Genomic DNA, 14,438 nt, shown 5'->3' with positions numbered 1-14,438 from the left:
GGCACAAACAGTGCACACACCTGTACAACTACATGCCAATCAGTTCTCACTCTGCCTGTTCCCTGGGGACTCCCTGGGAAAGCCCTCCACAGCTGCTTTCGGCCACCTGCTCTTGTGCTGATAAAGTGGCTTGCAAATGGCAGCCTCTCTCCCCATAAGGGAGCAGAGGCATGTGCTTCCCTCCTAGGGCCTTCATCCCCTCTCTTCCCTCTTGTCCTGTTCTTCAAGTGCAGCCATGGCCAGCTCTCCCTGAGCCACAAGCCATAGCACAAGGGGTCTGCTCTGTCTGAGTGACTCAGGCTCCCACAGCATCCAGAGAAGCCAGAGGAGAGAAGGGGCTTTCGTCATTAATGGAAAAAGAGTGCAGAGTCACCAGCACCCACAAGGCCTCTCTGTTCAGCTAGGACGGGAAACAGAGAAACCTGGACAGGATGACTACAGCCAAGCTGCCTCATTCCACCCCAGCCCTGCCATAGCTCCTCATTTGCTGGAACTACAGACTCTGCTTCCTGCTAACTGACACCGCCAGTTCCAGGCTGACCATGTCCTGTTGCCAGTTCCTGTCCTCAGCCTTCTTCTGGTCCCTGGACTCCTTTGCTCTGGTTTCTGACTGCTCCGGCTGTAATCATAGACTAGGCTTTTTTGGATTTTGACTCAACATTGGCCTTTGGCTTCAGCTCCTGTTTCCTGTCCCTCCCAGCACCGATTTTCAGCTCTAAAATGTGGCTCCTGACCTGCCCATTGGCCTCTGGTTCCTAAGCACCGTGCTGACCCCAGCCTGCCCCCTCTTAGTCACTGGCTCCAGCACAGCTGTGGAAGTCTCATCACTTTAGTCCTTTCAGAACCATTTTGTCCTTTAGAAACTAGTGCAAAGCACTATTAGATGCCCTGAAGGGGAGTCTCCTGTGTGGGAAAAAAGATGATTTAATGGGTCTGTTCCAGCTGTGACTCGTACCACATAAGAATCTAGCTTCTAATATCTTGGTCTGACCTTCATCTTCTGTAGTGTCAGGCTGTTGCTCTGAGACCCATGCAGAAAGCTATGGGACATTGAATGTTAAATGCATAAGGCATCTGGGAGATCAGAGGGTTTAGGAACAGAGTTATTTCTCATTCTTGGAGAGGTTATTTGAGCTGACCAGGCTGTCACCATTCAGGGCATAGACAGGGCCCCTTGCTTGTGAAATACCTCCTGCCAACACACAAATGTGTCCCAGACAGGGCCCATTCCTGCCCTAAAGCACTAGGATGGCACAGGCTAAGAAACGTTTAAGTCTGCTGTATCGTAATGCTGGCATGAATAGAGGTCACCAGCATAACAACCTGAATGTCAGCTTAACTTCTGAGCCAGGAAGGATAAAGGAGCAAATAATTAAGGAATCCATCTGCTGGAAGATAACAAGGTGATAAGTAACAATCAGCATGAATCTGTTAAGAACAAAGCATATCAAACCAACCTGATAACTTTCTTTGACAGGATAACAAGCCTTGTGGATGGGGGGAAGTGGAAGATGTGGCATACCTAGACTTCAATAAAGCATTTGCTACAGTCTTACACGACCTTCCAGGGAAATACAGTGTAAATGGGGCTACTGTAAGGTGGGTACATGACTGGTTGGACAGCTAATTCATACCTATGCTGGAAGGGCATAACAAGTGGAGTTCCACAGGGCTCAGTTTGGGATCGGTTCTGTTCAGTATCTTCATCAGTGAGTTAGACAAAGGCGTAGAGCACACGCTTATAAAGTTTGCGGATGATACCAAGCTGAGAGGGGTTGCAAGTGCTTTGGAGGGTAGGGTTATAATTCAGAATGATCTGGACAATCTGGTGAAATGATGTGAAGTAAACTGGACGAGGTTCAGTAAGGACAAATGCGGAGTACTCCACTTAGGAAGGAACAATCAGTTTCATGCGTACAAAATAGGAAGTAGCTATGCAGGAAGAAGTACTGCAGAAAGGGATCTAAGGGCCAGAGAGGGCCACAAGCTAAATATGAGTCAACAGACTGACACTGTTGCAAAACAAACGTGATTCTGGGATGCATTAATAGGAGTGTTGTAAGCAAGACACAAGGAGTAATTCTTCTGCTCTACTCTATGCTGATTAGGCCTCAGCTGGAGTATTGTGTCCAGTTCTGGGCACCACATTTCAGGAAGGATTTGGAGAGGTCTAGAGAAGAGCAACAAACATGATGGCCATCAACAGGGCATTCAGTGGACACTTTTCAAACAGATAGAGGACATTGATTTTGCTGACAGTGTCACCCTCCTTTCACATCAACATGAAAGCATGGAAGAAAAGGTCTCAATGCTAGATAAAAATGCCTTGATAACTGGACTGAGCATTAACAAGGGAAGGACCAAGACAATGAGGATCAACCAGTCCAACAACAACACCATCACATTGGGAGGGGATGACCTGGAAGATGTGGAGCAGTTCACCTTCTTGGGGAGTATTGTGGGCAGAGACAGAGGAGCTTTGGAACAGAGCAGGACAAGAACCACTTGATGCTCAAATCAAGAGAAGAAACTGGGGATGGCGAGACCACACTCTCAGAAAACCATCATCCAGGAGAGTCCGCCAAGCTATCAAATGGAATCCACAAGGAAAACTCAAAAGGGGACAACTGTGGACAATGTGGAGGAGATCTACTGAGACTGAAGGACAACAACTGGGGTACTCCAGAAGTTTTCTCCTGAGGCAGAGTGAAGTGGAGGAGACTTGTAGATGACCTTTGCTCCACTCCGAGTACAAGTGTTTAAGTCAAGTAAGGCATTGGCTGGGCTGTTCTGGTCAGTGACTACAGGGAAGACCCATTCCAGGTACAAGCACCTGCTCTCTCCTGCCTGCCCAGACCCCAGCTCTGGGTCATGGGCAGGGATGCAAGCAGAGTTGCTGTACTGCACAGGCCCATAGTCCAAACCACTATCTGGGCCACTCAGGATCAAAGAGCCTGTGCTTCAGCCAGATAGGCTGGACTGGTACAGTGTACGCCCTGGATGTGGAGAGGCAAGTCAGTGACTGTTGGCCTTTTCAACCTTTCAAGTGTTTGTTTGGATTTGGCTTTCACCCCGGTCTAGGGTTTTGTTTTTGTTTAAACCACAACATCCTTTTAAGACTCTAGAAATGATTAATGTGTATTTTAAACCTTCACTCCAATTTAAGGGAGCTTTTCGTCATGGAGTATGGAGAGATCTGGGGAGCCATACAGTATCTTGTGAAAGTAGAGAGGTGATCGTTCCCCCGCACGCCACCAGGGGGAGGCCTTGCAGCAACTAAGATCGTATTAATTACCAGTGCCTTAACAGGAGCAGTAAAACAGGGCGAGTAGGAAGTGGAGCGTGGGAGCTGGGTGACTTGGAAGGCCTCCCATCTAAGAAGAGCAATGCATGCGTGTTGTAAAGAAATGCAGGGAGCAGGGTGGCACAGCCCTCTGTGCCAGCAGCAGAGCGGAGATAATAGGGAAGGATTGGAGTTTAACAAGAAGCAAGGGACCTGCGCACAGGGAGAGCGCATTTAGATGTGGTGTCTGCTGATGCTCTGCCAGCTCTGGAGCAAGGCTGGGAGTCCCATCACTGGAAGTGCTGACAAAAAGCCAGATGAGCGAGGCAGATCAAGCAGACAGATGGCCTGCGAGCACCATTCCTGCTAGCAACTGGTCCTGAAGAAGCAAGGGCCTTTCGGAGAGGCCTCTGAGAAGCAGGCGGTGCTGACCACAGGGACCATGAGCCAGGGCAGAGGCCAAGTAGGGTGAATTGCTGGCTTGCAAGTTGACTCCAAATGTGATGAGAGCAATCAGAGAGCTTATGCACATGCTACTGTTGCTAGCCAGGCAGGTCTATCCTTTAGCTCAAAGGATCGAAGCCTGTGCTTTTTGTACAAACAGGCCGGGGTTCAAAACCACTGGCAGCCTTAAAGGACTCATGTGCCGTGTTTCCGCAGCACCCGTCCCTAGCAGGCCCCACCTGCCCTTAGCTCTGTGCCAGTTCTTCCCTGTCTCCAGCCTCAGCAGATGTGCCTCTGCTGGTGACAGCAGCGGAGAGGGGCTGTGCTACCACTTGGCTGCCAGCAGCTCCATCTCTGGGGCAGGCAGTGTGATGGGGCCTGGGCGGAATGCTCCAAGGGCTCTCATACCATCTGGGGCTGGCCTCACATTGCAGGGGCAATGGGTTGCCTGTCTCCAGGCCCACCTCCCAGAGGTGGCCGGCCCAGCCAGCTCTTGTGCCTTCGCTATGCCTGGCAGTGCTCACCCTCTCTCAGGTCAGGGATGGATTTTGCTTGTTGTTTGTGGAGATCACAGGGCTGGAGGCTGGGGTGGAATGCTAGCCTGGTGCTGCAGAGCTGTCCAGACACACAAAGGGGTCCAAAAGAAACTCACCACCTTTTGTGACCAAAGGCACCTTCTCTACTCCCCAGCCAGCGCCTGGCCCCATCAGAGCCCAGGGGGATTATGCTGATTATCAGGAAGAGTAAAGGCTTGCCCCTGAGAACTTGACCCTGCATGCCTTACAGTCACTGACTGTACCTCTCACCCTCCCTTGGCTGGCTCAGCTGCTGATTGAACCTGGTCTGGGCACATGAGCTTCTACTCATTGAGCTGATGGACCAGCTGTGCCATCTGGAAACTGCAGCTGCTGCCTAAGAGACCTCTGTGGGGAACCACCACAGGCAGGTACGCCGCCCAGGCTGTGCTTGTGCATTATGCACACATCAGGGCTGCGGGATCAGGCCCTGCTCATGTAAGCAATATTGTAACATTTCTCAGAGGCAGCTGGAAACCAGCCTCATCCCTGCCAGTGACGGAGCTACCGCTGCCATCCCCACAGCCCAGGAGCCTCCATCCCCCCATCTCTCTACAGCTTTACGCTCTGCCCTGACTGGAGGAGCCTCTTGGGTCTGCAGAGTCCTGAGGTGTCTGATAGGGAGAAATCAGCTCACTAGGCACCTCTTCTGGTCCTATCTTGAGGAGGGAAGGAGGGAGAGGGAACGGGGGAAGGGCAGCTCCAGGGGGAGATATGTAATGTAAAATTCCATTTTAGTTCTATCTCATTTAGGGTAATGTTGTAATTTAGGACAATGTTCTAATAGTTTCTCACTGCTTACACTGCCTGTATGCTAATGAAAGCACCCTGTTGTGTGAATGAGGAATGTGTGTGATAAGTGCAAGCCCATCGCCAGATATCCTAGGCACTGGGAGGGATGCATATCCTCATTAAAACGCGAGAAGGAGGCATATTGATGACTCTGAAGGAGGAAGCAGACAGTACCAATGAGGACAAGACAGCAGTGATTGAAACCAGCCTGATGGGACAATGGATGAGGACAACATAAGGAAACACTGAGAAACTTGAGAAAACAAGCATTCTCAGACACAAAATCCACTGACCCCAATGCACGAAAACTGCTGTAAGGGGGCTGCTCTGGTACAGACTTTGGGTTCATCTGCCACTTCCACTACGATCTCAGGCCGGGCTGAAAGGAACCTGGTCCCAGTCCATCCTCATATTTTATTAGCTTTGCCAACTAATTGAAAGCGAGCAACAGAGTGGTAACTATAACATCAACTGGCGAGAGAGAGAGAGAGCATATGCTAACTGCTTTTCTACTGTTTTTCTTCTCAGTTAACACAGTGTATTGACTGTTCCCCAAGAAAGATCCTGTGTGCTTCTTATAGGTAAAGTAGATGTTCAGAAACTCAACACAAATCATAGGTGGTCTGATGATGTGATGTGTAGATCTCTGGGTTTCTCCCTGGCGATGGTGCTTACCCCAGATGCTGAGCTCTCCAAGCTGACTCTATTCTCTATTCCCCTCGGCTCCACCCAGCTCTCCCCAGGCTCCGAGGACGACGAGGGACATGACAGCTCCAGCCGGGAGAACCTAGGTCGAATCCAGTTCAGCGTTGGCTACAACTTCCAGGAATCCACCCTGACTGTCAAGATCATGAAGGCTCAGGAGCTGCCAGCCAAGGACTTCAGCGGCACCAGTGACCCTTTCGTCAAGATCTATCTGCTGCCCGATAAAAAGCACAAGCTGGAGACCAAAGTGAAGCGGAAGAATTTGAACCCACACTGGAATGAGACCTTTCTCTTTGAAGGTAGGTGGGGTACAGCAAATGAGGCATGAGCTGGGAGCAAATCCCGTCTCAGCCACTAACACTAGCAAATCAGAGGTGCTTCAGGACCCTCTCTTTATCACGGGGCTAACATGTAGTACCTCCCAGATGCTCAGATACTATACTGAACACCCAGAGCAGTGGTGGGCAACCACATTTGGCCTATTGGGATTCTATGTATGGCCCACCAGACATTTTATTTACCATTGCCCATGCACAGGATTGCCTGATTCTGTTGGTTTCCATACCACTAGTTATTTTTCCTACCAGTATTATGAAAGTGACACACACATAATGCAAGGGCATGGAGATACGCATACATATCTCATAGAGCTGGAAGGGACCTCAAGAGGTCACTGAGTCCAGTCCCCTGCCCTCACCATCCCTGGACCTATCACCATCCCTGACAGATTTTTTGTTTGTTTTTAATCTCACTTGTCCCAGCCCCTTGAAAGGGCCCCCCTCAAAGACTGAACTCACAACCAGGGGTTTACAAGGCCAATGCATGTGAAGTGAGGTGTGTGCTGACTGAATACATTGACTGTGAGAGCCATACAGTCCCTCTGCATCCAGTCAACATGCTGCTACGGTTCAATTGGCACAGTTCATACCTGCAAATTCTAGGTATGCAAGCACAGTTAGCAAAACTACCCTGTCTCTTGAGAGCAACTTAGTTACTAAGTCTCCAACTTAGAGATATTGGGGACCCACACATGGCCCACCCAATAGCCTAGGTTGCCCGTTGCTAACTTAGGCTACGTCTACACGTGCAGCCAACATCGAAATAGTCTATTTCGATGAATAACATCTACACGTCCTCCAGGGCCGGCAACGTCGATGTTCAACTTCGACGTTGCTCAGCCCAACATCGAAATAGGCGCAGCGAGGGAACGTCTACACGTCAAAGTAGCACACATCGAAATAGGGATGCCAGGCACAGCTGCAGACAGGGTCACAGGGCGGACTCAACAGCAAGCTGCTCCCTTAAAGGGCCCCTCCCAGACACAGTTGCACTAAACAACACAAGATACACAGAGCTGACAACTGGTTGCAGACCCTGTCCCTGCAGCATGGATCCCCAGCTGCCGCAGCAGCAGCCAGAAGCCCTGGGCTAAGGGCTGCTGCCCACGGTGACCATAGAGCCCCGCAGGGGCTGGAGAGAGAGCGTCTCTCAACCCCCCAGCTGATGGCCGCCATGGAGGACCCCGCAATTTCGACGTTGCGGGACGCGGATCGTCTACACGGTCCCTACTTCGACGTTGAACGTCGAAGTAGGGCGCTATTCCTATCTCCTCATGAGGTTAGCGACTTCGACGTCTCGCCGCCTAACGTCAAAGTTAACTTCGAAATAGCGCCCGACGCGTGTAGACGCGACGGGCGCTATTTCGAAGTTGGTGCCGCTACTTCGAAGTAGCGTGCACGTGTAGACGCAGCTTTAGAGAGACAAGAGTCCAAATCCCTGTAGGAAGCAGGGCTTACCAGACTGGAGCACAAATTAAGCCATCTACACTAGTGTCCTTGCTCCTGCTAGTCTGATCCCTCCACACAAATGTTCTCCCCACCATGCTGGATCCAAGTCAGAATCAGTTTGCACCATTTTCCCCATTCCTACCTCCCCACACCAAACCACTGGCCTGTCTGGGTCCTGCCTCCTTGTCCCTCAGGCATGGGATTTTGCAACCTAGCCTCCTCAGCTGCCCCAGTGGATGATCAGCTCCATGATCCCCTCTCCTGCCTCTCCATACTGAACCACGGGTCACACTAGGCCAGTATAACACCTCAGCTCTGGCCCATTTGTTCCACTCTCTCAGCTTTGGCTACACCGTATCAGACCATCCTGCCTGCTGCTTGATAAGCTCAAACCTTTGATATCGACCCTCCTGACAGATCAGATCGCACCATTGTGGGTCCAGCTTTCAGTGAACAGTCAATACCGGATAACTCCCAGAAAGACACAAACACCTTCACAGACAATCATGATGTACCCAGACAGTTGTGCAATGATGTTTCTGAAGGGTGGAATTCCTTCCTCATCCTGGCAGTGACCAAACAGTGTCCTGAAGCATGAGGGTTGATTACTTGTAACCATAAATATGAGGAGAAACCATAAAATTACCATAAAAATAGCATGTTTCATTCCACCAAGTGTCCGTTCTCCATTGATAGTTTGCTCCCAGCAGCATACATCAGACAGTATGGGCAAGGAGATGTGTGCCAGCATTGGTCTCTTGTTTGAACACCAATGGGGTTTTTGCAGGCATATGGATCTGGAATGGCTCTGCCAGACTGAGTCACGCTACCACGTTCCTGGGTAGCCAGCTCCCCACTTTGGTCTCCTTGGCAGGTTTCCCATACGAGAAGGTGGTACAGAGGGTGCTGTATCTCCAGGTTCTGGACTATGACCGTTTCAGTCGCAATGACCCCATTGGAGAGGTGTCCATTCCTCTCAACAAGGTGGACCTGACCCAGATGCAGACGTTCTGGAAGGAGCTCAAACCCTGCAGCGACGGGAGTGTAAGGCCTTTGCTTTGTATTCAGAGAGAGGCTTAGCCAGTGTGTAATGGTCTGGCATAGTGCATGTGGCCGCCAGCTGGTCTCAGTAACTAGAAGAGCCTATTACTAGTGCTCCCAGGGGACATCCTGGAGCTGCCACAGCAAGGGCCTTAGGACATCCCTGAGATACCTAGGGGGACAAAGCACTATCCCACCAGCATTCCTAGAAGCTGGGATCAGAACCGTTTTTTCTGGTCTATGCTGTGCTGGAGGTCAGACATGGTGACCAGAGTGTTTCCTTCTAGCCCTAAAATCTATGAATCCCTGATGGTCCCATGAATCCAATACCTGTGCAAGAGGCAGTATTGACAGCCCTGGAGACCACAGCTTCTCTTTACCCTGCATCTGAAGGCCACCGGCAGCCGAGAAGGTCATTAAGGCCCAAAGCACCCTGCAGAGGACACCATGCCAGCAGAAAGCAATTCTCAGCCATGGCTGGAGCCGACTGCAGACTGCCACCAGCCGTGGGATACTTTCACTGGTCCATGTGGATGTGAATTTGTTCCCAGTAGTGGTGCTAGTTGAAGCTATGCTACAGAGTCCTTCCCACCACTAGGCAGCCAGCTTCTTTGTGCGGTGGAGAAGTAAAGTATGTCACAGCCTAAATACCTCTGAAGGTGGCTTCTGTGGGTGGAGCTGCCCAGGTTCTCCGGTAGAGCAAGGCTGGTTGGTGTGCAGGGAGTTCTGCCTGTCTCTAACAACCTCTCCTCTCTACAGGGAAGTCGGGGAGAACTCCTCCTGTCCCTGTGCTACAACCCTTCTGCAAACTCCATCATTGTGAATATCATCAAAGCACGGAATCTGAAAGCCATGGATATCGGCGGGACATCAGGTACTGGAGTTCAGGGCCCTTCTTCCGGACCAAGCTAGTGGCCCTGGCAGGGGACATTTGCCCCAGCTTAGCAAAGTGCAGGATAATTGCAGTCTATTCTTCCTCACCTTGGGCCCCTCTGCCTGTCCTCAGGGAGGAACTAGTCCAGAGCTCCGTCCAACACCAGGGAGAGTCCCCTTTTGTTTTCCCCAGGGAACAGTCAGCTCTCAGTCTCTTCTGTCCCACTCTGGGAGGGACACAAGAGTTGCCCTGTCATGTCCTAGCTCCCCAGACTCCCCAGGACATCCGGCAGCAAGATGGGTGGCAGCCCACAGGCCTCTCTCACCTGGACTGAGCAGGTGGCTGCAGGCCACCATCTGAGAGAGAGGGCCCTGGAGTGGGAGGCAGGAAGCCTCAGGGCAAGCAAAGGTGAGGCAGAAGGAACCCCGCTCTGGCCTAAGAGCCCTGTGCCCTCTCCTCTCCATTGCAGACCCCTACGTGAAGGTGTGGCTGATGTATAAAGACAAGAGGGTGGAAAAGAAGAAGACGGTAGTCATGAAGCGGTGCTTGAACCCCATCTTCAACGAGTCCTTCATCTTCGACATCCCCACCGAGAAGCTGCGAGAGACTACCATCATCATCACCGTCATGGACAAGGACAGGCTGAGCCGGAATGATGTCATTGGCAAGGTGGGTTCCCTGCTGGGCAGACCCCAGGCCCAGGCCACAGCTCTCCTGGGCCTGTGCGATGGTGGAGCAAGTCAGAGGCAACAGGAAAGTGGCTGGGATGGGGCTATGGGAAGGGGATGGGGCTGGGATGGGGATGGGATGGGGTTATGGGAAGCCAAGGCTGGGTTTCACTAGCGTGCCAGCACAGCGCTCAGAGGGACGCACCCCGGCCATTTTGTATTCCCACCTCCAGACAGGGAGAGGGCTTTAAACCGTGAAGTGCTTCTGTTTAAAATGCCATTTCCAGCACCCACCATTGCCATAGGCCAAGGGCTCACAGCGTTGCCACACACATGCACATAGGCTGCAAATGTGCACTACAGGCCTAGGCCCCCAGCCCATACCATTGACAGGCCATGAGGGCAGCTGGTCCAAACATGCCATGAGTATAAATAATGGGATAGTCTGGGAGGCTGTGTCAAGCAGGACCCTGCGGGGTCTGTGCTGGCTTCAGCCCTGGCCAGTGTTTCTACTAACCCCAGCAGAGGGAGGGGAGACCCAGCCAAAGCAGAGAGGAGTGGCTCGGAGCCCGGGACACACTGGAAACCCCGTCCCTGCTGGGCCATGCTGGGGTGGTGCTGATGCTTCACAGAGCAGGGCTTCACGTCCCTGAGTGTGCCTGAGGTAGCACTTACGAAGCACATTCACTCACCCATCAGCACAAAGCTGCTAGGTCAGCAATGGGCTGGAACTGTCTGGGCAGGTGTAAATAAACAATGTAAAAGTATCAGAGAGGTAGTAGTGTTAGTCTGTATCTTCAAAAACAACAAGCAGTCCTGTGGTACCTTATGGACTAACATATTTTGGAGCATAAGCTTTCATGAGCAAAGACCCATTTAATCAGATGCATGAGTGGGAGGGGGCAGTTTCAGAGGAGGATTTAAAGAGGGGGTCTCAGTAAAGGGGAGGGCCAGAGCTGACAAGGTCTATTCAGTCAGGGTGGAAATGGCCCATCATTGGCAGTTAATGTGGCGTTCTGAACATCAAGAGAGGAGAAAACAAGTCAGTTCATCAAGGAGGATGTGGTCCATTGTCAGATGCTAATGTGGAGGTGTGAACATCAAGAGCTGAGAAACTGCTTTTGTAATGGGCCAACCACTCCCACTCTCTGTTCAGTCCTTGGCTGATGGAGTCAAATTTGCAAATGAAATGCAGCTCAGAAATTTCTCTTTGCATTTTATTTTCGAAGTTTTTCTGTTGTAGGACTGCTACTTTTAAACCTGGCACTGAGTGTCCAGGCAGATTGAAGTGTTCTCCTACAGGTTTTTGTATTGTACTGTTCCTGATGTCTGATTTGTCCATTTATTCTTTTATGTAGAGACTGTCCAGTTTGGCCAATGTAAATTGCAGTGGGGCATTGCTGGCACATGATGGCATATGTTATATTAGTAAATATGCAGGTGAAAGAGCTCCTGATGGTATGGTTGACGTTAGGTCCTGTGATGGTATCGCTGGTGTAGGTATGTGAGCAGAGCTGGCAGCGAGGTTTGTTGCAGGGATTGGTTCCAGGTTTAGAGTTACTGTGTTGCAGTTTATAGTTGCTGGTGAAAGAGATGCATGGAGGGCAGGGGCAGGCAATTGCCTGGCCTTTGTGACGCAGGGAGGAGCTATAACAGAGAACAGGTTGGACACACCCAGGAGTGGGACTCAGTCCCAAAGGATGTGTTATTCCAGGCCCTCCATTGTGTGCATACAGAAATGCATATGCAATTGCAATCAACCAGGATTGAGTGTGCACATGGCTGGTTGTATGTCAACACCACACACATGCACACACATGCCTGAATCTGTCCCCCCTCTCTCCCACGGCTGTGGTAATGGCCTGCCTGAATTAGGCTGGCAGTGGCAATTATGCCTCTAAGGGCTTTGACCTGATTGACTGTTATCAGGCAGAGCCAAGACAAACAACCAATGGTGGTGTTATTTCCTCCCTATCGTTAATGACATACGACCCTGATCCCTCCAACCCCAGACCAACACTGACTTGCCCTGCAGGCTCTCACTCTTGGCTGCTGTTGCCAGGGGCAGTGGATATTGAAGTCAGGGGAAAGCTGAGCTCCCATTTGTCTCTGCACCACTTCTTCCTCTGCCAAGTGGGAAAGCTACACCTGGCCATAGTGACCCTCAGGCCCTGATCTCCCCAGCTCATTTGTCCACCAGCTTCTCCCCCTCTGCATTTGCTCTGGATGATTCGGGCATCAGAGGCAAATCTGGTGAATTTCATCTTCCCCTAGCCTGTCAGGGAGCATTGCAAGTTATGGGAGTCTTGGCACTGTCTCCTGAGGTTCCCTCCCTTGATACTGCTCCCCACTCAGAGGTCTCCCCTGTTACAGTTACTCTGCTCCCTGGTCAACAGCCAGCTACAAATACAAGCAACAAGTGATTGATCTGCTTGGCCTCTTTCCAATGCCTGTGTCTTGTAGGGGTCTTTTAGGGTATCTCTGGGGCTTGGGGATCCACAGTCCTTGAAATGTCCCTCTCTGAAAGTTAGTGTATGAACACCACTGTGTCACTGAAGGCTGAGCAGCCCAGGGAGATAGGGCTCTCTTCCTATCTCCAGCCTGCATTAGTTCATCTGCACCAGGATATAGTCTCAGTTGCCTTCATGCCATCTAGTCATGGATTTCATAGTGTGTTCCTCATGCAGTCTAGAGAGGCAAATATAGGTACAGACCTAGAGCTAGATCAGGACATCAGCATAACAGTAGAATCCCCTACCTTAGACCATGCATATCCTGCCAAGAAGCCACATCTGAAGAATATTGGAGACAACCCTTAGATGTGGAGAACACTGCATGTTATCACTGTACAACCTGTTGAGTATCCACCCAGAGATACTATACCAACTGGGACAACTCCATAAGACACAATGGGTACCAGTCCGGCACATTCCCAGTGTTACTCTGCTAATCACATCAGTGAGGCAGTAGCATCCCACAATCTTCAGTAGTCACATATTCCCATAGACTTGACGCTACCATCCAGTACAGCTCTGTATTTGCAAAGCTGAGTAAATCATCCTTAGCACGAGCGAGGGGATTCTTGGTACTGCATCCTCAGCTGGATCTGGACAGCAGTTTCATTGGCCAATCACTGTTACCAGTACTGATTCTAGAATCTTGGCCACACATCTTGTGCCCTTCCCTGCTGTGTTAGGATTTCACCAGCAGAAGAGTCACCACTTTCTTTACACCAATTCAAGAACAGCTGCCTCCAGTTAGGACAGCTGAACTGCATCACGACAGTGAGTTGCACCCCTCCCCAACACTGCAAAGGAAACACAAGGAGTCAACCTCCATCTGGCAGCACAGAGCCCAGCTATTGCAGTGCACAGTTCCAAACTTGCAAATGGCCCAAAAGCCTATGGGAAAGCGAAGGTGATTGAGAGGCTAAGCCGTAGGAATAATGCCCACATAATGGAGCTCTGGTAAACTGATCAGTCTAAAGTCTTGTCCTCCCTGAGCAAGAAGAAGTAGACCACCTTCCACCACTCCCCAGATAAACTATTTAAATGTTCATTTGAGGTTAGCACCTATGAAAGGTGCTAGTGTGACAGCCCTCAAGTGGGGACATGTGCTGTTAATCCCCAGCACAGAGCATGAGTCAGGCCCATCATCATCCAGGCAGATCCCAAAGGATCTGATTCCTTGCACATTAGGCATCACTCACAGAGATCCCTAGTCAGGTCCTTAAGGTGGTCAGGTTGGGTGTTCCATGCACGTGCGCGAAGGGCGGTCATATTGCCCCGCTGAAGCATTTGGTGCCCACTGGATTGCCAGGTGTGTAGCAGCATTCCTGGATGAACACACTTCATTCATTGATCTTCCATCCTGATGAGATGTCTGTACTCAGAAACCCACCGAACCCAACCCAGTGCTGATGGAGACAGTTGAGCTGTGAATATCCTCACTGCTGATCTTCTCCTGCCACTTGGTAGGAACAACTGACGAAGACAACCCTGTCCCCCATCTCTGACTTGACATGGCACCATTCAAGCCTCAGCCTCTCTTTTGAGACTGTCATCAAGGGGGTGCTGAATTCATGGCATAGAGGCATATTCACGGGGAAGTGGGCCAAGACTACTGAATTCATTTCACTCTAACAACCGAAGATGCCAGAGGGGAACCTACGAACCTAAATTTAAACTGGTGTCCTGGAGGCAAAATGCCTCATAGTCCAGTGCCCACCCGTTGAGCCCCTCCGGATAACTCTGTTAACAAAAATGAAGT

The 14,438-nt window shown here is 50.8% G+C and overlaps 1 protein-coding gene across 6 annotated transcripts in view; it reads left to right on the top strand.

Moving 5' to 3' along the window:
- The window catches only part of SYT7 (synaptotagmin 7), a 155,051-nt gene that overhangs the window by 129,662 nt on the left and 10,951 nt on the right, over positions 1-14,438 (top strand). For all 6 annotated transcript variants that reach the window (XM_074996028.1, XM_074996026.1, XM_074996027.1 and 3 more), the window contains 4 exons: positions 5,828-6,098; positions 8,461-8,630; positions 9,387-9,501; positions 9,971-10,170. In XM_074996028.1, the coding sequence (XP_074852129.1) occupies positions 5,828-6,098; positions 8,461-8,630; positions 9,387-9,501; positions 9,971-10,170 (756 nt within the window). The remainder of the gene's footprint in view (positions 1-5,827; positions 6,099-8,460; positions 8,631-9,386; positions 9,502-9,970; positions 10,171-14,438) is intronic.

Source organism: Carettochelys insculpta, chromosome 6, assembly GCF_033958435.1.
Source record: "Carettochelys insculpta isolate YL-2023 chromosome 6, ASM3395843v1, whole genome shotgun sequence".
NCBI lineage: Eukaryota > Metazoa > Chordata > Testudines > Carettochelyidae > Carettochelys > Carettochelys insculpta.
This window is presented reverse-complemented; position numbering and strand designations above follow the sequence as displayed.